The 25,122-nt window shown below is 47.0% G+C and overlaps 1 protein-coding gene across 2 annotated transcripts in view; it reads left to right on the top strand.

Moving 5' to 3' along the window:
* Positions 1-25,122, top strand: part of NCOA6 (nuclear receptor coactivator 6) — a 389,704-nt gene that overhangs the window by 185,477 nt on the left and 179,105 nt on the right. For both annotated transcript variants that reach the window (XM_085619104.1, XM_085619103.1), the window contains exon 8: positions 10,502-10,648. In XM_085619104.1, coding sequence (XP_085475230.1) covers positions 10,502-10,648 — 147 coding nt within the window. The remainder of the gene's footprint in view (positions 1-10,501; positions 10,649-25,122) is intronic.

The following is a 25,122-nucleotide window of genomic DNA, read 5'->3' as shown; positions in this document are numbered from 1 at the left end:
TCTAGTGTAAATCAGTTTCGGACACCCTCCTCCAGGGAGGAATCACTTGTGTATCTATTCTAAGGTAAGGAATCTGCGTCTAGAAGTCTCTCTATCAGATGAATGAGTCACTTACCTTCGGTAACGCCTTATCTGCTAGAGACTTTATCTGCAGATTCCTTACCGACTCACTCTGCGAACCAATGTCTACGGACAGGGATGTTCGCTTTCAGGTCCCTAGTTTCCACACCAGTGGTCCTTGATCTTCGTGACTCCGCGTTCCTGGCATGGAAAGTCATGAAAAGAAACTGATGTTGGCGATTATACAGGCACTGCACTCATCACTTCAGTCGCGAACGATGCCACTCGAAGCCAAACAACGCAATCTACCGGCATGCAGGGGTACTGCTCAATTTCCGGAACCAGTCTGACACTTGGGGATAATTCTGAGGTAAGGATTCTGCGGCTAGTAAGTGTGTCCACCAGATAAGGCGTTACCCTGCTAGTTAGTCTATCTGGTGGCATCTGTTTAGTCTCAAAAAGCTTACCTGACTTCACTCTTCCGGGTTTTAGATATGCAGAAATTTTGATGGATATGCCATTTAACAAGGAGTGGCTTTTTGGTAAAAGGCAGATGCAGCACTTGAACGCTTCAAGGAAGGGAGAGCCATGACTAGATCTCTGGGGCTTCAGTTGACAATAGTATTTTTGCTTCTTTCAGAGACCCAAAGCCTTTGGCAGAGGCTTTCAGTACAAACTGAAACAACCGGCAAAAGCCGCCCAGCAGTAAGAGAACCTCCTCATCTGTTAGTTAGAGGTACAAGGGATGCCTCTGACCAGTTCGGGCTTTTTCTCCTTCCTACTGCTCCACATACCCCCGCACCAACAGTAGTTCCTCTTTAATAGAGCATGTGATGTCGGTGGAAGGACATGCATCCTCTTTTCTATGAGTCTTGCAGGCCATTACTTCGGACCATTGGGGTCTACAGATTGTAAAAACTGAGCTTATTCTACACTTCCAGTTGCAACCCCCCCACCATTCTCCCAACACTCCTTTATGGTGGTTTCTACTCATTACTAATTTGTGGTCCTTCCCTACGGATTGAATTTAACACCTCGAGGCTTCACCAAAGTGATGACGGAGGTTGCAGCACATTTCAAAATGTTTGGTATCGCAGTGTTCCCATACCTGGAAGACTAGGTGCTCAAAGCTGGCTCGCTACAGATGACTGCCTCATTGCTGTTTACTTTGTGGTTTTTGATCAATGTGCAGAAGTCCGACCTGGGCCCTTCTACTTCCTCATATTCATAGTGGCTGCACTAGATACAAACTTCTTCCAGGCTTTTCCTCCTCCTCAGAGGATTCAGGAGGTTCTGTATATCATTCCACTTTTTTGTCCAGGAGCTCTGGTCTGACTTTAGAGCCAGGATACTTTTCCGGGTTATAGTGCTCTCTGCAAATCTGCATAAAAGTTTAGTGGTTGTCCACATTTAATATGTTTCTTTCCAGATCAGCAAATTGAAAACTAAGGCATCTTTCCAACCTAAAGTGGTGTCTCCATTCCATCTTGGGCAGTTTGTCACCATTCCCACTTTCCGTCCTCTGCTCCACCCTACCTAGGAGAAGGAGTAGTTGCATGGGCTGATGTCCAGGTGTGTGGTAAGCTACTCTTTTAGTGCCACAAAGGCATTCAGGGCTGACAACCAGCTCTTTATTGGGTACACAGGTAACACAAACGGCAAGGCGGTTCAAAAGAGAACACTCTCCCAATGAATTATCCCATGCATCAACATCTGTCTTGGAAACAACCACCTGAGGTAATTCGGTCTCATTTCATCAGGGTAAAGTCTTCCATTGCGGCCTTCACTAAAGGTGTACCAATGCCAGAAATTGTAAAGTGCAGACGGGTGCTTCCCTGCACACCTTCACAAAACACAATTGTCTGGATTTGGAGCTGAGGAGGGATGGCCACTTTGCTTGTTCACTCCTCCAGGATTTCCTCATTTAAATGTTTTCATCAGACCTACCTCCTTCGGACAGTATTGCTTGGGATTCTCTTAGTGGGCCCCAATATTTAATAGTAGGAGTCTGCAGGTATCCATCTGAAGAAAAGGTTACTTCGCTTCTCTTCCAGGGTATCCTCATCAATAGTCATAAGCACTGAATATTCCCGCCCATGTGCGGGGACCCCGGAAATAATAAAAAAATATATGAAAAACACATATATATACAGCTCTGTATATGTATAAACATATATTATTTTTTCCAAGGCAATGCAGCCCCCATAGTAGGCTAGACAATGTAGATATAAATATCCAATAACACACCATAGGTATAATAATACACCTAAATCTCTTTTTTTTTTTTTTCTTTAATGAGGTAAAAACTCATGAGAAAGAAAAGAAAACACTGTGCCAAACACAGATCCACAAAACAGTGTTAGCCTGCAGGCTGCATTGCAATACAATACCATAGAGACTGAAAAGCCTTGTACAGGTAAAAACTGGCACCGTGCCTTTAAGGCAGCCCTGATTCCAATATCCCATCATGCCTCAGTTGTTCTTTCCGGCTCCTTCTGTCAGCCTGGAATTCAGTTCTCTTCAGTTTTGACTTTCTAGTCAAGAATTGCTAGTTTTCTAGTGAATTTTTTTGCTTCATCTTAATTATCTCCTTTTGGTGAAGCATTTTTCCTGATTTTGCTGAAAGATTTCAAAACTTTTTTCTATCAGAAAATGCCTTCCTTGTTCATGCCCTGTCCATCCTGTGGCAAAAAGAAGGCTTCTTCGGATACTCATGATGTGTGTATCATCTGTCTACCGGACACTCATTCTCCTGCTTCCTGTCGACATTGTAAGGACCTTTCTAAGAGGACTTTGAAAGAAAGGGAGAGGATTAGGCTTTATGGCCTTTCTGAAATGCGGTCGACGTCGAAGCAGTTGATCCCTGTGTGTTCTCCATCGGCGTCGGGCTCGGCGTCGAAGTCTCCAGCGGCGGGATCGTCGTTGAGAGGTGAGGCCAGGCAGACTCATGCTTCCAAGAGAAAATCAACGTCGATGCAAGATCCGGCGGCGAAACGCATTAGTTCGTCGTCGAAAACTTCGCAGTCGAGGAAATATCGTTCGGCGTCGAAGGAGAAACATCATCGTTCGACGTCAACGTCATCATCTAGACGGAAGTCGACATCGAAGGAAAGAAGGTCGACGTCGAAATCTACTTTGAGGCGAAGATCGTCGTCAAAAGAAGACGGGCGATCATCGCCGTCGAGACTTGATTCGCCGTCGAGGGAGAAGCGATCGTCGTCGAAGACATTGCCGACGTCGAGACGAAGATCGTCGTCGGAGCATGAATCGACGTTGAGGCGGTCGCCTCCGTCTGGATCGGCGTCGAGGCAGGCGCCTCCGTCGTTAAAGATGTCCATGACGTCGGCATAGATACAGACGTCGAGGCGAAGTTCCCCGTTGGGATCTAGGCCTCCGTCCAGGAGAAGCCCTCCGTCGACGACAAGGCTCTCGACGTCGAGGCATGACTCATCGCCGGTTATCCACTCGGCGTAGAGGTCCAGATCTCCAGCGATAGGCCTATCACCGTCGAGACAGACCTCCGCTGTGGGGTATCAGGAAACGTCGAAACTTCACTCGACGTCCAGGTCAGCGTCGAGACGCAAGTCTCCGCATAGAGTGAAGTATACATCGGATGTGGCATCGGAGCATGATTCAGCCTCTGGCTCTCCGCCTATTTCTATTTCACCTTCAGCCTCAGCAGGATCAGGATCTCCTCCTTCAAGATCCAGATCACCTGAAGTGATAAATTCATCTCCAGCTCCTATGTCACCAATAGAGCATCCTGGGCCAACAAGTCCTCAATTGACAGCGTCACCGACACCACTAAGGCAGGAAGAGGATCATCCTCCGGGACAAAGCCCCACCAGAGTGCTGCCTCAGTGCATACCACCAGGGATGCCTTCCATGGCGCATGCAGTAAGCATTTCCTTAACCAGATTGTGGAATCTTACCCAGCCTAGGAGACCAGCAAGTTCCCACTCTCGGGAAAGAGAGTATGATCGGCGCTCACGTTCGCCCAGGAGAAGATCGAGGTCCACCTCTCGCAGAAGAGAGTCGGTGCGATCTGAGAGAAGACGTCGTAGGTCTCCTACATCCTCTTCTTCAAGTCGTTCTTCCAAGAGAGATTACTCCCCCACACTTTCAGATACTCCTCCATCTCGAGTTTCTCCAGTGGATGACATCAGCACTTTTCAAGATGTTTTGTGCAGAGGAGCGGCAAAGTTGAACATTCCAATGCCTGTTCAAGAAACAACTTCCTCAGTCATCTTTGAGACCCTTCATGAAAGAACGGCGTCTCGTCCACTGTTGCCCCTGGTCCCTGGGTTGCTTAAACCAGTGACGGACGTCTTCCTCACGCCGGCTACCATCAAGTCAGCTCCGGCGCGAATACTTAAGAAATATCGTCCTGCTCCGGAGAATCCTCTGTTTCTCAAGGCGGACCCTCCACCTGACTCTGTGATCACTGCGGCCGCCAGGAAAACCCACTCAGTGGCTTTGTCATCCACAGTGCTGCCGGACAAGGAAAGCAAGACGCAAGACTCTTGGGGAAGAAGAGTATGCGGATCGGCTGCCTCCAGTTTGAAAGTTGCCAGTGCCGCAGCGCTCTTGGGGCGCTACGACAGATCACTTTGGGATTCTCTCCAAAGATTCATAGAGAAACTTCTTCAGGAGGATAGAAAGGACTTAGAGGAGATCTTGCAGGAGGGCAGTCTGGTCTCTAATCAAGTCATAAGTGCAGCAGCAGATGGAGCAACGCTGGCAGCTCACTCCTACGCCCATGGTATTTCAGCCAGAAGATCTTCTTGGCTAAGATTAACGGCTCTTAAACCTGAGGCACAAGCCAGAATTGTCAATCTGCCTTTTTCTGGGAGTTCGCTTTTTGGTTCACATACCGATGACGAGATGGCTCGTATGAAGTCAGAACTCGAGACCACGAAAGCCGTGGGGCTATAGAAAAGGAAAGAGTTCCGTCGTCGTAGGGGAACTGACAGGCGTACCTTCCAGAAGAGGGTTCAAACCCCTCACTGGCAGAAGAACCAAGACCAGCAAGGACAGAAAAAACAACAATTCCAGTCCCGCAGATCAACTAGAGGATGAGGAAACCACCGCGAGTCCAACAGTGGAATCAAGACTCAAGGCAAGCAATGAGCAATCGCTTCCTCCAATACCGTCCACCGCTCCGGTGGGAGGAAGTATTTCGCGACATCTTCCAGAGTGGCAAAACATCACCAGAGACAAGTGGGTTCTAACTATACTGCAACATGGATACTCTCTTCGTTTCCGGAGACCTCCTCCATCTGTCCACCCGGTACATTCGTCTCATCAACTCAAGATGCTAATAGAAGAGGTGGCAACCCTCCTACTCAAATCGGCCATAGAAAGGGTTCCGAGAGCGCAGAGAGGGAGAGGAGTCTACTCCATATATTTTCTAATTCGGAAGAGAAGTACAAAAACAGAGTTCAGACCCATTTTGGATTTACGAACACTCAACAAACATATCAAGAGGGAGAAGTTTCGGATGCTTGTACTTCACCAAATATATCCACATCTCCGTTGAGGCGATTGGATGTGCTCGCTGGACCTGCAAGACGCGTATTTTCATATACCCATCTGCCAGCGTCATCGGAAATTCCTAAGATTCGTGGTAGGAACCTCCCACTACCAGTTCAAGGTTCTACCATTTGGCCTGAAATCAGCACCTCGAGTGTTCACAAAGTGCATGGCGGTGGTAGCTGCTGCCCTGAGGCGCGCAGGAGTCTTCGTCTATCCCTATCTAGACGACTGGTTACTAAAAGGTCCATCGCCTCAGACTGTAAGTTCACAGCTGTCACGCTGCCTGGATCTGTGTCACCGATTGGGGCTCCAGGTGAATCACAAGAAATCCACCTTCACACCAACGCAAAGGATACACTACCTGGGAGCGATTATAGATTCCAAACTAGGAAAAGTGTTTCCTTCGGAGGAGAGACAGTTATCCCTCACTCAAAAAGGCAGGCATGTGATAACCAACAGGCTGTCTACAGCGCGACAGATATCATCCCTGCTAGGGGCCATGGCATCTTGCATATTCCTAGTGCCCAACGCCAGGTTGCGGATGCGTCCTCTCCAACAGGATCTAGAGGACAAATGGGACCAAAAGTCTTCTCTGTGGGAGGACAGAGTGTGTCTTTCGACAACGGCCAGGCAGTCGATCAAGTGGTGGTTGAAGCCGAGCAATCTACAGGTGGGGATTCCTTTCCATCAGGAACCTCCATCGCAAACACTGATCACCGACGCATCGCTACAAGGTTGGGGTGCGCATCTGGGGTCTCTACAGACTCAGGGGCTTTGGTCCAGCAGCGAGCAGCTATATCACATCAACATGCTAGAGCTCAGGGCAGTACATCTCGCCCTCAAGGCGTTTCTGCCATCAATCAGCACGAGTTCCATTTTAGTACAAACGGACAACACCACCACGATGTACTACCTGAACAAGCAGGGGGGTACTCGTTCCAGGACACTCTCGCTGGAGGCTCAATCCCTGTGGCACTGGTTCCTGGCAAGGAACATTTCCATAACGGCGGTGCACCTGCCAGGCGAGCTCAACGTTCAAGCGGACTCACTCAGTCGGCACTTTCAAGACCCAGAGGACTGGGTCCTCAACGACGAGGTGCTAGAGAACATTTTCGAGGAGTGGGGCTGTCCGCAAGTAGATCTCTTCGCGGACGAAAACAACACAAAATGCCGAGGCTTCGCCTCAAGGTACTGCCGACCAGGGTCTCTGGGGAATGCCCTTTTGATCGACTGGTCAATGACATTTGTGTACGCCTTTCCTCCTCTTCCGCTAATCCCGAAAGTGGTGACCAAGCTTCAACACTCGACCACCAAGATGATCCTAATAGCACTGGACTGGCCGAGGCAGTGGTGGTACCCAGATCTCCTTCACCTATCGATCCGCCAGCACAAGCGTCTGCCGTGCAGGCCGGACTTGCTAACCAAGATGCAGGGGAGGATTTACCATCCCAACCTTCCCTTGCTGAGCTTAACAGCATGGCTCCTGAAGTCCTCCAGTATGGCCATTTAAACCTTCCCCAGGAATGTATGACCATATTGAAGAAAGCTAGGAGGCCTTCTACGAGACACTCATATTTCTGTAAGTGGAAGAGATTTTATTTATGGTGTATTAAAAATCAATATAACCCTACGAAATGTCAAGAGGAAGTGATATTACCTTATCTGCTTCACTTAGCCAGGGTGGGGTTGAAATTCTCCTCCATCAAAGTGCACCTGGCGGCCATTACGGCCTATAGGCGCTCTCCATCTCAGCATTCGTTCTTTAAGATTCAAGTGGTAAAAGATTTTTTGCAGGGACTCAAAATGGTTTACCCCCCAGTGAGGCCTCCCTCGCCTCCTTGGGAGCTGAACCTGGTTCTTTCAAAGCTTATGAGTCCACCTTTCGAACCCATACATAAGGCTACATTACAGCACCTTATGTGGAAAGCAGCCTTCTTGGTAGCTATCACCTCAGCACGTAGGGTGAGTGAAATACAGGCCCTCTGCTCAAACGAACCCTACACGGTTTTTCACCTTAATAGGGTGGTGATGAGGACTCATCCTTCTTTTTTACCTAAGGTGGTGTCCGACTTTCATGTGAATCAGTCTATCTCACTACCATCTTTCTTTCCCAACCCTTCCTCGCCAGCTGAGAGGGCGTTGCATTCTTTGGATATTAAACGAGTTCTCAAATTTTACCTAGATAGAACTAAGGCTGTCAGAAAGTCTGACCAATTGTTTGTAAACTATGGTGCTGTCCGTACAGGTTTTGCAGCATCTAAACGTTCTATTGCCAGATGGATTGTGTCAAGCATTAAATTAGCTTACCAACTAGCTCAGAAACCGTTGTGGCCTCTACCTAAGGCACATTCCACACGAGGGAAAGCGGCTACTGCTGCGTTTCTCAATAATGTCCCACTCTCCGAGATCTGTAAAGCAGCTACTTGGAGATCTGTCCATACATTCACGAGACATTATTGTCTGGACTCGGACACCAGAGCAGACACTCAAGTAGGGCAAGCCTCCTTGAGGAATCTGTTCAACAACTGATTATTTCGGTTGTTATCTTCAATGTATAGTGCAGTTCTCATTTGCCTGCGGTGGAAGGTGGGCTTGCTATTCTATTTAGTGCTTATGACTATTGATGAGGATTCCCTAGAAGAGAAGGATAAGTTACTTACCTGTAATCCTAGTTCTCTTCCAGGGGTATCCTCATCAAAGTCATAAGCAATCCACCCGCCTCTCCAGGCAAATGAGAGGACTGTATTATTAAATATGGAAGAAGTATATCTTTGTGTTTAGGACTACGGGTCCCGCAAAGAACAACTGACCCAACTGTCACCCCTGAGGCATGATGGGATATTGGAATCAGGGCTGCCTTAAAGGCACGGTGCCAGTTTTTACCTGTACAAGGCTTTTCAGTCTCTACGGTATTGTATTGCAATGCAGCCTGCAGGCTAACAATGTTTTGTGAATCTGTGTTTGGCACAGTTTTTTCTTTTCTTTCGCATGAGTTTTTACCTCATTAAAAAAAAAAAAAAAAAGAGATATTTAGGTGTATTATTATACCTATGGTGTGTTATTGGATATTTATATCTACATTGTCTAGCCTACTATGGGGGCTGCATTGCCTTGGAAAAAATAATATATGTTTATACATATACAGAGCTGTATATATATGTGTTTTTCATATATAATTTTATTATTTCCGGGGTCCCCGCACATGGGCGGGAATATTCAGTGCTTATGACTTTGATGAGGATACCCCTGGAAGAGAACTAGGATTACAGGTAAGTAACTTATCCTTCCGTAACAATCTTTGTTTTGGATACTCAAACTTCCTGTAGATACCTCACTGATCCCACACTCCTCCCTGTTCTGAAAGAAATTTAAAGACTTAATAAAAAGATTCACATTTAGTTTGTTGCTCTGGATCTGTTTTCATTCTCTGCACTTTTCTTGTCTCCGCTTTGCAAAGTGCGATTAAAAACACAGGATAATTGATGTGAGAGTGATGAGTAGGCACTGTATGGTTCAAGTGACATCACCACAATACTGTTTTTGGTGTTGAGTCAAAGTTCCTCCCTTCTATCAGTGCCAGAGAGCAATGCCAGAACGTTCAAGGTCCAGACTGGCACCTAGATAATTCAAAGGTGATAAATCTGCAGATAGGTACAGGATCCACCAAAAGAATCATTACCAGAGGAAACATTTTAGTTTTTGCCTCAGATGAGTTCAGATTGTTATGTTAATTTGCTATTTCTGAGTAGCTTCTGTTCTATTTTTATTTGCTGCTGAGGCCCAATTAACTTTCAATTACCAAGACATCTGCAAAGTGTGCAGTACACATAATCCACTGGGTTCTTTGGCAGCCCTTTCGTTATCTATGCTAGTCATTCTACTGACAAGCTGTATTGTAAAGCTTGATTGCTCGTTAGATTGTGTGTTTAAGTGTTACACTGAAGTTGAGAACGTTAACTGAAACGCATCAGAGCTTCTGCTGTTGTGGAGAAACTGGTGAACCAAATGTACTAATAGGCCTGTTCACAAAATTCTGAATTGTAGTTGATCACAAGCTGATCTAATGCAGCAGTACTCATGAAGTAGGGTGCAAATTGCAACTCGGTGTGATTAGTTGCCATCATAGGGATGGTGCGCTGCTGGGGTCTGCAGGCCACCATCCTTGTGATTGCTTTTCAAATATTATTCAAGTTCTAAACCCTTTAAAGGTTTGTTTGATAGTATGCAGTGTTCCCCTGAACCACTGCCTACTCCTCAACAAACTTTTTTAAAACTTTCATTTCATAAAGGGTAAAATGGTCCCAAGTTGGCCACTTTTGTCAATGACTTACCACCATCCCATGTTGAGAATTGGTAAAAATATGCAAAACGTTGATAATAACAATCCCTATTTGGAAGGGACGCCCTTAACGCAAACCTTCAAAATTGCGATTAGTTATGCATCTCTAAAATGGGTTTAGTACATTCAGCTGTCTATAATGCATTTTCACCACCTTCTTCTTATATTTACAAACTGCTGCCTGCTGAAGAAACGAAGAATATAAAGAAGTTAACAGATGGAAGCTGAAATGCTGTACCTCTTAAGTTGTTTAGAGCAGGGCTTTGTTGTGCCTCCATTCATGCTTAATGGCAGGATTTGTGCTGCTACTCTATTGGAAAAAACCTTTAGGACCAGTGGTAAACCATGTGTGTGCACAAAGGGCTTTAAAAATATATTTTGTACTTCCTTGGCTCTCCAGTCAGAGGAGAGACTCAAAGTCCAGATAGAGGTGTGTTATTGTGGACATCCCTCAAAGACTCATTGCTACAGTGTTCTCAGATAAGCTTAGCTTTTCAGTATGTAATATTTGTGTAAAGATGCATACATACATGACATAAATATCTAATGGATTATTTTTATGTCAAGGAATGGCCAAACGCCTTCCACCTGGCTTTGCTGCAGGACATCAGAACATGAACTTTATGCCAGGCCAGGTGCCATCTTCAACAGCGGGTACGCCTGTGAATGGAGGATCTTCACAGCTGCCAGCAAATTCAATCGTGCAGCATTCAGGTCTGTATTAGATAAAGTATCTGATGGATGTAGATGTTCTCATATTAATAATGTTTTATAGAAATTTGATTTGTTCCTACGAAGGCTTAGAAGATCACTTCCTGCAGTGTAAATCAATTTTAGGCATGCACAGCTGTTTTTGATGTAATTGTTTAGCCTGATCTTTATTGTCACTGACTGAAGATGCTTCATACATTTACATTTTGTACACATTAGGATGGTTGTCAGATCATTAATATTTGCAGGTGTTAATCATCACTGAGTGATATAAATTTACTAAGACAGCAACATTTTAGTCATTCACTGCATAGAAACTGTAATCATTGTAAGAGTGTTTGAAAACCACAAAGGTTACATTCTATGGTAAGAATTTGTTCATGGCATGTATTACTGTAGAGACACATGATCTGTCTACTCCTGCCATATAGTGTTGGGTACGGACATTTGCAAGTTGTTTTTCTTCGAAGAAGTCTTTCGAGTCACAAGGTATATAATAACTCCTACCTTAGCTGGCAGTGCCCATGCGCTCCGACTCCATGTTATATTGGACACCTTTCAGAACTGTCTTCTGTGTGAAGTGAAGTTCCCCTGGACCGAGCACCACCAGGTGTGTAAACTTTGTCTATCTCCCGACCATAGCACCAATGTGCGAGGCTTACCTGGCTTTCTGTTTTAAAAAGGCAATTCAGTATTGGCAGGAGAGACAATGGAAACACCACAAGATGCAGAGGTGGATTTTTCGTAATGCCCCATCTTTTTGGGGACCCATTCTCTCCCAGCTTTGCAGAAGGCGAAGAGGTCTGGCCCTTGGGCCATCTACTCCACCAACCATCAACTGGTCAAGAGGCCATCTTCTCGTCTGGCTCGGACTGCGAGCCTGAAGGTCTCCAGGCTCTCAGAGACTTCATGCCTTCGGGCCCCCAATGAAGACCTCAGCGTGGAGCGGAATTAGGGCTGAAGCGGAATCATATTTGCCTCCCAAAAAGTCTGAAGTTGAGGCAGGGCACTGCCTTTGACAAAGACTCAGGCCTCTGGGGTCCCATTGCCCTTTGGCACCGATAGGCATCAATCAAAAACCTTAGAGCCAATGCTGCCCCGTCCACGGGCCCTACCCCATCACCCCCAAAGGCCCTGAAGCCAAAAATCCTTTAGAAGCCAGTACCAAAGCCAGCTTCTTCTCCAAACAGACATCTGTGTGGAATATTCCATCGGGCCCTAAGCACCCCCAGATCCAAAAACACCCTAGGTGCTCAAGCCATCAGCATCAAAAACACCATTTGATCATCAATACCGAATACGCCCTTGGTGCACGGCTTCTATCACAGGATGGAGTCTATCCTCCAGTGCCTTCAGGAGGAATTCGACATGGGATTTAAATATCACCATCATATTCATCCTCACATCGCCAAGATTTCCAAGAGACTGCCTCCATCTCCGGGAGAGACTTTGCCTCACAAGTGAAAGGCTAACTTCAAGGAGGAACTGGTCTTGGAGCCTTCTGCCCAAACGCAAGAACAGGGGCACTCTCTCCATTCCATTTTGGCAGTCTCCCCCACTTTCTCCTCCACCACCCCCAACATTTCACAACTGCCATATTCAATGAAGGGTTCCCCTTGCTTCTTATATGGACAGGGCAGACCCCTTCCCCAAAGAGATCACGATGATACACCATTTGATATGGTACCCACTGGTGACCTGTGGGAAGCCTATAATATCGATTTTTCTGGGGGATCCAGAATTGGATCATTAACCAGATAGGTCGGCACCTCCAGATGACATGACACCTATCATGAGGGCATCCAGAGGGCTGCCATTTTCCTCAAGGTAGATATGCATGTTGTCCATGAGGACGACTTTTCCTGTGTAGAAACTTTATTTAAATTTGGGCGGACACTGCAATTTTTGCCCATGCTCTAGGGGACGCTGAGGTCAGTCACAGACCCATTCAAGGAACAAGGCAGGGCCAGGATGGTCACACTTGGGGTAGATAAGAAAATATATATCCTCCCGAATTACCCTCAGTGCGTCAGAGTTGAGGTCTTCCCCGAGTCTCTAGAGGACTACTCTTGCGTGTAATAACTCTCAGGGACTGGTGTCACTTCTCCACTGAAAAAGGGAGTAAAAGCCTTGATGCTGTTGGGAAAGTGTGGCAGTTGGAGCCCCATTTATTGGAGTATCCTCAGCTTTGTTGTCCTCCTCTTCAGGTACAACAAATGATACTGGAATGAGATGGGTGATCTCATCAAATACCTGCCTGATGAATTTAAGCAGAGGGAATAAAGGTTAGTGGCAGAGGGAAGAACCTTCTCAAATGCTACCATTAGGTGTGCCTTGGAAGCTGCTGATACCACTGCTCAGGGCGTCAATTCTAGTGTCTTCATCCAGTGCCACTCACTGCAACAGCAACATTTCCTCAACCTGCCCTTTGAAGGGGAGCTCTCTTTAGGCCTCAGGTTGACCAAATGCTAGAGAAGAAAGACACAGCGAAACCAAAGCCATAGGTGCTCTCTAAACTTCCACCGCTAAAGGAACTTTACGGAGACCCCAATACAGCGGGTTCCAAAGCCACCACTCCCGAGCCTTATGCTGCCTATCAGAGATAGTACCAGCAGACTTACACACCACAGGCTGTAGCAGGGGTGCCTTCAGGGTAATAACACCAAAAATAGTGACAAAGAGGGCTTTTGTAAGAGGGCCTTCGCCACCAAACATTGACTCCCCCCCCCCCCCCCCCCCCCCTTACCCACCTCCCCCGCTCACACAACACCTGTCAGCTCCAGTGTTTCCACCCATGCTGGCAGGAAATCGCATCCGACAAGTGGGTCTTAACAGTGATTAGGCATGGCTACCACCTATAACTTCTCACACCATCACCCAACATCCCATCCTGTAAACAGCTTCAGCAGGGAGCACCTCAATCTCCTAGAATAAGAGGTCCAAGTGATCCTTCAAAAAGGAGCCATTGAACCAGTCCTTCCCATAAACAGGGATAAAAGGTTTACTGTGGTGACGGCTCCCTTCAGGCCGATCCTGGACCTCCAGCACCTCTACACTTCCATTCTGTCCTAACACTCCACATGGTAACTGTACAGGATGTCATCCTTCTGCTGCAGGTGACTTCATGACTGCGTTTAAAACTCAAAGATGCCTAGTTTCATATTCCCATTCCCAAGGGGAGGAATCTGCAGTCGAGTGTCCATGAGAAAGAGTGTAACCAAAAGAAAGTAACCTGTTAATTTTATAAATTTCAGCAGGATTGTAGTCTGGTCCCAAGCCCTTTCCAGATGGCGCTTTAACTTATGATTTTAACTGTAGGAGAGTTTGATCTGCTTTTTATAGCTACCTCCACTTTTTGCTAATGGGACGCTGTTTATGACTTAGTCTGACTGGGATCCTGCTATCCAGGATCCCATTCTAGCTGCTTTCTCCTCTAAATTGATTGCATGTACTTTAGGTACACTCCAGATTGGATTCTGCGGTACCCTTATCTGGCCCTAGTATATGGTATACTATGTACCCAGGGCATAGGTACCCCAGAGGCCTCTCAGGGGCTGCAGCATGTATTATGCCACCCCTGGGAGACCATTCAAAATGACACCATAGGTCTGCTACAGCAGCCTGTGTAAGGTGGTGTATGCACCCCTTACTTAGATATAGGTTCACTATATCTATTCTAAATCACTGCACATATAAACCTATCAGTCACCCCTATGGCAGGCCGTATCAATCCTGAAGGCAGGGTGCTGGATTTAATGCGAAAGGGAGCACCTGCATGAGCAGAGCCCCTCTGCAGCCTTCGGAACCTATTTTCTGGGGTTGTTTGTGATGCAGCTAACCATATATATTTAAGTGCATTGTAACCTCGCGGTAAATGCTAACTTTAAAACGGCTGCATGGAAACATGTTGTATTTGGTGTCAAACACCTTGGAATCAGACCTCCCCGCCAGTAACTGGTGGGGGAGGTATGATTCCACCTTCCTAGAGCGGCAAATGTGACATACCGGGCTACCCGGTACGAGCTTTCTCGCCTGGACATGACAAAATGGATGCTGCCAGCCACATACACGAGTCTGCCCTCCTGCTGCTGGATGAAATTCTAGCAATGGAAGGCCTGACAATAGGTTTCCTGTCACAGGGAGGTGTGACCACCTCCCAGACAGGCTTTAGTGTACTGGGGCTGGGTGGGGGCACTCTGAAAGTGCTTTGATGTCTGCACTGGGGGCACATTTGCTGTCCCTGTGCATAGTCCAGCTCAAACCATTTGCTCCTGCTTTGGCGCGAAACTGGACAAGGGACATGGGTGTATCCACCCCTCTGTCCTGACCACCCCCCCTAGGTAGGTCCCCAGAGTTTGTCCCACCCCTTCCTTGGGTGTAAAGTAGGAAACCCTGACTACAGGACTTTAGATATTTACCTGGACTAAACTCTGCTACAGAAACCAAGTACTTCGACGATCTGCACAACGCTGGAGGACTGAAGAATCTCCCTTGGAGTAAAGGAGTTACTACCCTGCAAGGCAGGCACCTAAAACGCATGTGACAGGTTTGCATCTCCCGAGCTCCTGAGGACTCCGAAGATTTCTGCAACACAGGAGGTGGGTTCCGAAGGTCTCTGAGGTTGATTTGCGCTCTCAGCAATTCTGAGGCCTGTATCCCTCGTGGGTACCGTGCAACCTGAACCCCTGTGCACCGCGTACATTTGCAGCAGCATATGCTTTTTGGCGATCCCCGAGGTTGTGCTTTGGGCTACTTGTAGTTCTGACCCGAGCAGTAATTCCACCGAAGATTTCTGGCCTACACTCCACGAGTGTTCCGTGGGCTGGTATTTCGTGATTCAGCTCGAGGTTCCTTCGCGATCCCTGGTCCGTTGACCTGTGGGTCCCTGTGAAGGTAACTTTGACTTTCCGTGGGCTTTCCCAGTTGCTCCAGATGTGCCCTGACTCTCCATAGCTTGGAGAGTCCCCAGGACCTTGCTGGTCCTCACCGAAACATCTTTCCTCTGACTGCGTGGGTTGCAGTTGCCAAGGCTTGTTGGTGTTCAATCCGGACACTGACCCCCCAGCACTCAACATCCTTCATGGGACAGCTCACCTCTGGACTTTGGTCGTCGTCGACGTCTCCTGGTCCCCGTGGCTGCAGAGTCAAGCTTCACCTCTTCTCACCTGAAACACCCGACATCAATGGGCATTCGTCTATCGTGCCCCTGGTCACTGTGAAGTGACCCAGACTCTTTCTCCTCTGCTTTCAGGTTCTTCTCACCTCGGATCCAAGCTTGGATTCCACCGGACACTTTTCATCTTCCCGGCAGCAGCACATTTTTGCATCACGCCATTGAAAACGACGAAGGTTTCCGACATCACTTGACCCCTATGCACCCGGGTCCTCTGGGATAGGTAACACAGGTACGCGACACTAGTTACGCGACCCCCAGCATGTTTCCTTTTCTTTCAATTTGGCTGATTGTTTCCATCAGTTGCGCCTTGACGCCCTTGGGCAAAGTAGCGCATTACAAGTTTCCTATCAGGTATCTTGGTACTCTCAAGGATGCTGGCCTTCTATGTTTAACTGGATTTGCTTAAAGTCCTCTCCAAAGTGTCCTTAATCTTTAAAATTCCAACTGCGACTTTCCCATAGAGTTGTACGGAGCTTGTGCCTGTGTTCACACGCTGCACCCGTCCTCCGTGGGTCCCCTGTGTCACTACCATGGGTGGTTCCTTGGGGTCCCAGGGATTCTACGTGCTCTAGGCACTGTGTCTAGTCAATTCGTAGTTGCTATACCACTTTCTTAGTATCTGGTTCGGTCTCTCCCTGGAGTCCGCTGTGTATTGTGCTATTTACTGTCGGTCAAGTGATTTAATATTGTGTGCTTTGTTCTCTAATCTCATAAAGAGGTTAGTAGAGAGTGTTTAGTAATAAATGCATATATTTTATATATCCCTTGTGTGGTTCTCCTTTCATTTGGTCATTCAGGAGGTTATAATCTGGTAAACCAAGCTGCTTTACATTCCTTTGAGACTTAGCCTGAAGGCTGCTCTCTATAGCTACCACTAGGATAGCTTTCAATAAAGGTTGTCTTTAACCTAATCATCAATAAGGGTTGTTTGGACTGGAACAAGGTGCCCACTTGAATTAGTGGTCAGCATATACCAGGCCAACTTCTCACATTAACCTCCTCTATGGTAGAGCCTTTAAGAAGGGTTTTTCACTGTCATCCATTTTGGGTATATGAATTTTCGTCATATATTGATACATTTCTGAAGAATTTGACTTCTGATTCTCGTGATATAGCTTAGAGTCATCTCTTGTGAAAACAGGATGAATCTCTTGTCTATAACGATGCAGGCTCATCTCGGATTGTGGTTATGGTATGAGTGTATTCTTTATACTTGCTCATGAGGGCAAGTACCTTCCTTGAGTTTTTCATGTTTCACATAGTTTGGCTTGGTATTGAAAGACTATACTATTGCCCTACCCCAAATGTCTTGTTGTTTACTCTTTTTCACACCCACCCAGAGCACACTTTGGAACATGCCACTCTCCTCAAGAATCTGCTAAGCTTTGGGCACTCAAACCCAGTTAGAGTGCCTTAAAGCTATTGAATAGATCTCTAAGAGCATCACTACATAGTGCACTTTGCAGGCTGGTCCTCACTCATGCAATACAGTATTAGTTTTAGCACACACCTTACAAGTGTTGGACTTAAACAGGGGAGATTCTAGAGCAATATACACAAGTCACTTTTAATAATATTTTAATCAGTCAATCAATCATGATTTGTAAAGTGCGGCTAGTTACCAGTGAGGTTATCCAGGCGCTGAGGACCTTGCTATGGAGGCTCAGTCAAACAGCCAGGTCATGAGCCCCTTACTGAATTTCAGTAGCGAGGGTGATGTCCGGTGGTGGAGAGGAAGTTCATGCCAGGACTTGGCTGCATGGTAGGAGAAGGAATGACTTCCGCTGCAGCTTTGACGAATGTGGGGGGTGGTGTGAGCAAAGTAGAGAGAGGTGAAGCAAAGTTGTCTGATGGGTTGGTGGAAGTTCAGGCAATGATTGATGCATGCTAGTCCTTTGTTGTGCAGGGCTCTGTATGTGTGGATGTTTATCTTGAAGTGGCATCTCTTCTGAATTGGAATCCAGTGGTGTTTACAGAAGTGGGGGTGATGTTGGTCTGCTTGGGGAGGTTGAGGATGAGTCTAGCTGCAGAATTCTGTAAGGTCTGTAGTCGCTTCAGGAGGTGCAAGTTGATTCCTGTGTAGAAAAGGGTGTGGTGGGTAGAATACTGTAGAGAGGCCGAAGAGGATCAGGGCTGCTGTTAATCCTCGGTCAGGAGGGCTCTGATGTCATCAGTGGCGGCGATGAGGGGGTTTCAGTGCTGTGGTGGTGCCGAATACAGACTGGATGTCCAGAAGGTTGTTGTTCTCCAGGTGTTCTTGGCAGTTGATGGCTTTTTTAAGGACCTTGGCGGAAAAGGAAGCAGCCAGATGGGACGGAAGTTCTTGAGTTCACCGGAGTCTGCAGACGTTTTCTTGAATTTTGATATTTATGTTTTTTTAGCGCGAACTTGACTCGAAGGTATCGGGTATCAGAGCGCTTTATGTAGCACCAATTGCGTTACATGAGGACACATAAATTTTTTTTTGTTAGGCACGGGGAGATTTGCCCAGAATTACAGGATGTTCAGCGTCATTGCCGAGACTAGAACCCGGTTCCCCAGGTTCGAGGTCGACCGTCCTAGCCGTTAGGCCAACTCCTCTCCCCTCTTCTTGAGGAGAGGTTTGACTTCCCCGTGTTTCCATTCATCGGGGAAGGTGGCTGTGTCAATGAATGCGTTGAAGATGGTGGTGAGTTTATTGCTGACGGTCCTTCTCCCAATGTTGGGGCTGGGGTCTGTCAGTGCTCCTGAACAAACATTGTTCACGATGGTGGTGGTGTTTTGAGTAGCGAGTTGGTTTCAGGTGGTTAGCAGGTGGTTGAGTTTTGCCTCTGTGGGAGCAATGAGGCTGAGGATATCGGTGGTGGTAGGTTGGGGATTGAAGTATTTGTAGATGTCGGAGACCTTGTGGTGAAAGACGTCCACCAGGGAGTCTCAGAGTTCCTGGGAGAGGGTGATAATGGTTGCAGAGGCTGAGGAGTTGGAGAACTCTCAAACAATGTGTAATATCTCTTTGCTGCAGTTGACATTGGCCTTGATGCTGCTGGCAAGGTTGCTCCTTTTCATCCTTTTCAGGAGTTGGTGGTATTAGTTGAGTGAGGCTTAGTACTATGTTCGGTCTGTGGAGTCCTTGCTGGTACACCGTCTTCTTTCAAGTCATGTGCAGTCACGTTTTCTAGTTCTTAGTTCCGTTGTATACCAGTTTGCCTGTTTGGATGCTCTCCTAGGTTTAGTGAGCTTGATGCCGGTGCAGTCAGTGATCCAGGAGGAGAAATTCTTGACAGCCTGCTCTAGGTTGGTTGAAGTGTTCGGGTAGTATTGAGTTGAGAACGTTGGGCCATGTCTCTCTGATACTTTGTTCTAGCTTCTGTGAGAGGTTCTTGGTGGTTTTGTGGTGCTGCTGAGGGGACCTATGATGGTGAAGTGGACAATGGCATGATCTGTCCAAGTGAGTTTGGTGCGTGGCTGTACTTGACTCTGTTGCTGGCCGTGAAAATGGGATCGAACGTATGTCCTACGATGTGGGTGAGGTTGGTAACTAGTTTAGTGAGGCTGGGAGTGTTCATGCTTTTGAGGAGGTTGGCGGTGTTGGTGTCCGCGTCGTCCGGGATGTCTAGGTGGAAATTGAAGACTCCAAGGAAGATGTAGTGCTTGGAGTCAATGGCGAGCACTGCGATGAAATCGAGGATGGGGCCGCAGAAGCTGGGTCGAGGTCCTGGGGGTCAGTGGTCGAGCATGCCTCTGATGGTTTTGCCATCGGTGTGAAATTGAAATGCTCCATTATTGAGTGGATGTCGTCTGTGGTGGTGGTGCAGTGTATGGCTTCCTTGTGAATGATGGTGATTCCACCTCCACATTTGTTGACACTGTCTTGGTTTGTTATCTTGTAGCTGGCGAGCGTTGCTGCGGCAAGGTCGGGCGCTGATGTAGTGTTGAGCCAGGTCTCGCTAAGGAAGATGACGTCGGGGGTGAGGGAGGAGATGGTGTCCCAGAACTCGGTGGTGTTTGCAGAGAGATTATGATTTCAGCAGGAGAAAGCGGAGATGTTCTGGGGTGGTAATGGTCAGGGTGGTAGTGGTTGCAGCGGGTGCTCTGGTGATGCAGATGAAGACGCAGTGCTGGCAGGCGAAAGATCCTTCCTAGGATCGCGGCGAGGTGTAGCAGCAGTTGTTATTCCAGGGACCAGGGCATGGAACTTTGAGGCGGTGTAGCTTCGGGTGGCAGCAGAACCAGGGTTCCTGGCACTGGGCGTGTTCCAGGTGTGGACGGGTGCAAGCGGACTTGCCTTAGGTGAGCTGGCAGTTTGTCCCTGCTGCTCTGGCAGTTCGCCCTCTCTGCGCGCATCTGCTATGCTGCGGTCTTCATCAAGTAGGTCCTGGGAGGAGGGAGTGGTTCTGGAAAGTGGGACATGGGCAAAAAATGGCACAAAAAATTATCAGCGATGGGTGGAGTGGCGGAGTAAGCAGACAAATCGAAAAATGCCAAACAGGAGAAAACAGTAAATTAAAACAGAGGGTGCAAAGAAATACAAAAGAAGTACAAAGTTAAAGGCTAATCAGGAGAAGAGACAAAGTTCAATGGAACATGAAAACAAGATGGCCGACTGATAGGAGCCCACCAGAGGAGCTCCGAGCGCTTGGGATCAGTTTTGACTGAATATCCCTGTTAGCGGCAGTTGGACCAGTGGAACCGAACACAGGAACATACAACAGAGTAAACACATCGATTAAAAAGAAGATAATCGTGAGCGGTGCCCACCCTGAAGCTCACCTCTGTCTCACTGATTCCGGTGGGGCTGACTGGCAACTGATCTTCATCGCCGTGGCGGAGCTTGACCGGAGCGCTATACCAAGCCCGCCCCCCCACGCACTACTGATGGTTTAGAGGCTTTCCACAGGATTTGTTTTACATTGGATTTGTGTTGCGTATATATGCTCTTGTGAGCGAAGTGCACTCCATTTAGCACCACTTTGTATATCTTCAGGCAGCTTTTGCTTCAAGTGTAATAAGTCTACCCTTGGCTCACTTAGCCTAGTTAATTGAAAGAGATACAGGACTCTGATGTACACTCCCAATGAGGCGGCCATCTTGGACTGACTCCCTCACAGTGGTCTAGCGCCTGTTCACTTCTGGTTTACGCCCAGTGATCGCACTATCTACCTAACAGGGCAGAACCTCAATTTTAATTTTATACTTATTTTTCTTTATGTGATGTACCTTTTGTTACTGCTCCTGCCTCACCCCAACCCTTTATTTGCATGACATGGTGTTCATACCACATTACTGGAAACATCCCCTACCCCTCCTTCTGCCTTCTTTCCCTCTGTCCAAACCCTAGCCACCCTTTAGTTGCTACATCACCCTCCTTCGCGTCCCCCCTGCATTCCCAAGCTCATCACTTCCTCACAGCATCGGCCCCTTCTCAGGTCACATACACACATATCGCCCTACAACATCCTATCCCATACTAACAGACCCTCATCATGGAACTCACAGGCACACATACTTACACCATCAACTACCCCCCAATCTTTCAAAAAAAGCATCCAAGCACTTTAAAAACAATTTGAAAAAACGACACCCTGAAACACCCATCTCTGATCCCTACTTCTCAACAATCAAAGGGCATATAACCACGGATATCATCTTCTTCACTAAACATAGAGCACAGTGGAGGAAAGCGTTCCTAGCTATATTTTCGATCTCCTCCACTAGGAAAACCATGCATGGTTTTATTATTTCTATCTCCCCCTCCCAAAATTCAAAGCGGCTGCAACCATCAACATCTATAATAATGGTACCATTCTCATGCAATCAACAGACCGCAGCTTAAACCTGTTGGATAAGATCTTCTCCATTATCAAAGAGCAAGTTATAAAACCCCAAACCCCTCCCCAATCAACGCACACCACCAGCACACAATCTAGCCCACCTCCAAATGCTACCTCTAGCCACGTTCCACTACCATCCCGACTAATATGTACACCCGAACTCCATACCACTCCCCCATCCCTTCTCGACTCACCCATGAGACACTCCCCCTTCCATCTGCACCAGTATCTACACCCATCACAGACTTACACACCACCACATCAGTATCACGACCATTAGCTACAATTAAGCTCCCCTGCCCACCAGATTCCCCCATAAGACACTTCCCCCTTACTGCGGTACCAGCACTCACACCCTTAACAGAATCAGCATCCTCCCATAGAATGAACATATCTCCCCCTATTGTCATCACTAACCCTTGCAAAATCAGCACTCCCACGACCACAGCCTCACAACACACCGCCACGCCTTCTGCAGCTACTCCCCTTTCCCCCATCGTCACCATTACCCCCTGCGAACCCATCATTCCCATGATCACAACCCCACCACACACCTCTACGCCTACTACACCCTCTCCACATTCATGTCCTCCCCTCCTTGATATGGAGCGGGAACCAGATAGGACGCCACATAACAACAACACCCTAGAAGATGTGCCTCCCTCTTACCATCCACAGGACATAAGCACTCCTCCCACACCCATAATACATCCACCAATCTCGCTTCCACCCTCACTAGATCCCAAATTGGACGAGATCATACTCTCGGTACGCAAATCAAAGAAGAACTTCAAGGCCTATCAGAGGCTCTTCTGAGCAAACCCTGGAACACTAGATATGCACGACAGACTAAATCAAACTTTCACTTGACCGACTCAGTACTCACGCCGAAATGTTCGACCCCCAGATGGAAATCAGTTCCTTTTCATAATAAATCAACCCGCCCAATCCGTAGAACTAATCCACTATCGGAGAATGATTTGCTAGCTCTACTCCATTCATATGAGCCCCCACACCGAAATCACAATACTTTGCCTCCAGATAGCCCGCCCAAACTTGCTCTAATCCCAACCATTCCTCCCAACACTCACAGATCCACTAAACACAACACTAGAGGCATCGTCGAAAATAACCTTAGGCAAGTTCCCCTCATTCCGGAACCCATTACATCCCTCATTACACCCGCCTTAAGTGTATACTACTAAATTGCAGCTCGGCCTCAAGACACACGGCCGACATAGCTGACCTCATTCTCACACTAGAACCTGATTTGCTCATTTTAACCGAAACTTGGTTAAAGGAATCCTCTACACCCAGCATTGACATACTAGTACCCCCGAACTATGACATCATCAGACTGGATAGAACTGATAAGACAGGGGGTGGTATCGCTTGCATTCACCGAAATAATATCTCAGTAAACAAATCCCTATCCCCTGTATTCCCATCTTGTGAATAAATCTGCCTTGACATCAATAGCTATGGCAAACCAATATGCTGTCTACACACCCTTTATCACCCACCGGGGGATAACCTCACTTTTACCGAACACTTCATGGACATAGTTGCTACTAATGCCCGACATCAAATTACCCAAATATTTCTCGGAGACTTCAATCTCCACTGGAATGACACCAATGATGCAGTGGTCAACAGTCTCAAAAACCTCCTCGCTGACCTTGACCTCACCCAAATTTGCAACAGCTCTACACATGATAAAAGATCAATCCTTGATTTAGTAATCTCTAAAGTTGATTCCATCCAGCTAGATACGATCCATCCATGAGATTGGTCAGATCATCACATCAACACCTTCTTTATCAATGAAACTGTGAAATGCAATTCGGTTCAACCCACAAGACCTAAAGTATGGAAGAGGGATCTGAAAAACATTTACCCTAACATAAGCACAATTCACAGCTACAACCTACTTCTTCCTCCTGAAGGGATATCAGACATTCATGATCTCACCAACTACTATTTCAATTCCATGAGCACGATACTAAATGAGGTAGCTCCCCTTCAAATGAAGAGAGTCTCCACAAAAGATTCTAAGCCTTGGTACAATGGAAGATTAAAGAGTGACAGACAAGCCCTAAGAATAACTGAACGCAGATGAAGATCAGCTCCATCCGCCAATCATTTCAAGATACTAAGAAAGAAGAGAAACGCATATTACAGAAAGATCAAACACACTAAAGCAGACTTCTTCACACACCAATTAGACCAGGCAAAAAATTGTCCCAGAAAACTTATCGAGCTAATCAAAACTCAATCGAAGGATGCACCTCACCGCCCCTAAGATAAATGTGGCGCACGACCGAACTGTGAAGAATTTGCTACCTTCCTCACTCAGAAGACAGATACCATAAAGAAGGACCTTCTCAACGACCTAATAACACACACTGTCTCTCATACGAACCCCCCACCCTCCCTTCTAAATGCACCACAGCGAAACTCATCAAAGTTCAATTTAAAACATAATGCATCCTGGTCTTCTTTCATTACTTACAATGAAGAATCTATTCTCAAAATGCTTACTGTCCTGACCCCGGCCAATCACTTAACCGACCTGCTCCCTGCAAACTTCGTAAAAGACTTCACCCCGTTGCTGTTGCCGCTATGGACCAAGATCATAAATAACTCTTTACGCCAAGGTTGCATCCCTGACACCCTAAAAGCCGGCAGGTATCCCCCATTCTAAAGAAACCTACGGCAGACCCTGTGGACTTAAACAATTACTGCCCTATATCCAATATCCCCACCTTGGCCAAACTCTTACAAAAATGTGTACCCCTCCAGCTGGTAAGACATATTGAACATTTTAACCTACTCAACAAATACCAATCAGGTTTCCGTGCGGGTTACAACACTGAAACGGCCATGACTCATAATTGATGATGCTCTACAAATCCTAGATCAGAACGGAGCCTGCTTACTCATCCTACTAGACCTTTCCTCGGCCTTTGATACTGTCAAACACGATAACGTGATAGACCTTCTGAAACGCAGAATGGGATTATCTGGATCAGTGCTAAATTGGTTCTCTTCGTTCCTCCAAACCAGATCGCAATGACTTAAGGTCAACCACTCCTTGTCCAAACCCGTCCCGGTCACGTTAGGAGTCCCTCAGGGATCCTCATTATCTCCGACTCTGTTCAGTTTATTTATGGAACCACTTACTGAAATTCTTAACTCCTCCAATGTGCAATATCACATGTACGCTGACGACACACAATTATACCTTAAGATCCATACCTTAACCCCTTCCATGCTGCGCAAATTCCGCCGCTGTGCTGACGGAATCTTGCGCGGGCGTGGTCATGACGGAACGGTTCCGTCATGAGCACAGCTCAACCGTGGCTCATGACGGAACCGTTCCGTCATGAGCACCGAAGGGGTTAAAAGATATCAAAGCACTCAACTCAACTCTCGGAAAAACTCAGACCTGGCTGGCAGAAAACCATCTGAAACTGAATGCCCTCAAAACC

This window comes from Triturus cristatus, chromosome 7 (assembly GCF_964204655.1).
Source record: "Triturus cristatus chromosome 7, aTriCri1.1, whole genome shotgun sequence".
Lineage (NCBI taxonomy): Eukaryota > Metazoa > Chordata > Amphibia > Caudata > Salamandridae > Triturus > Triturus cristatus.
Note: the sequence above shows the minus strand (reverse complement) of the source record. Positions and strands in the feature narration are given on the sequence as shown.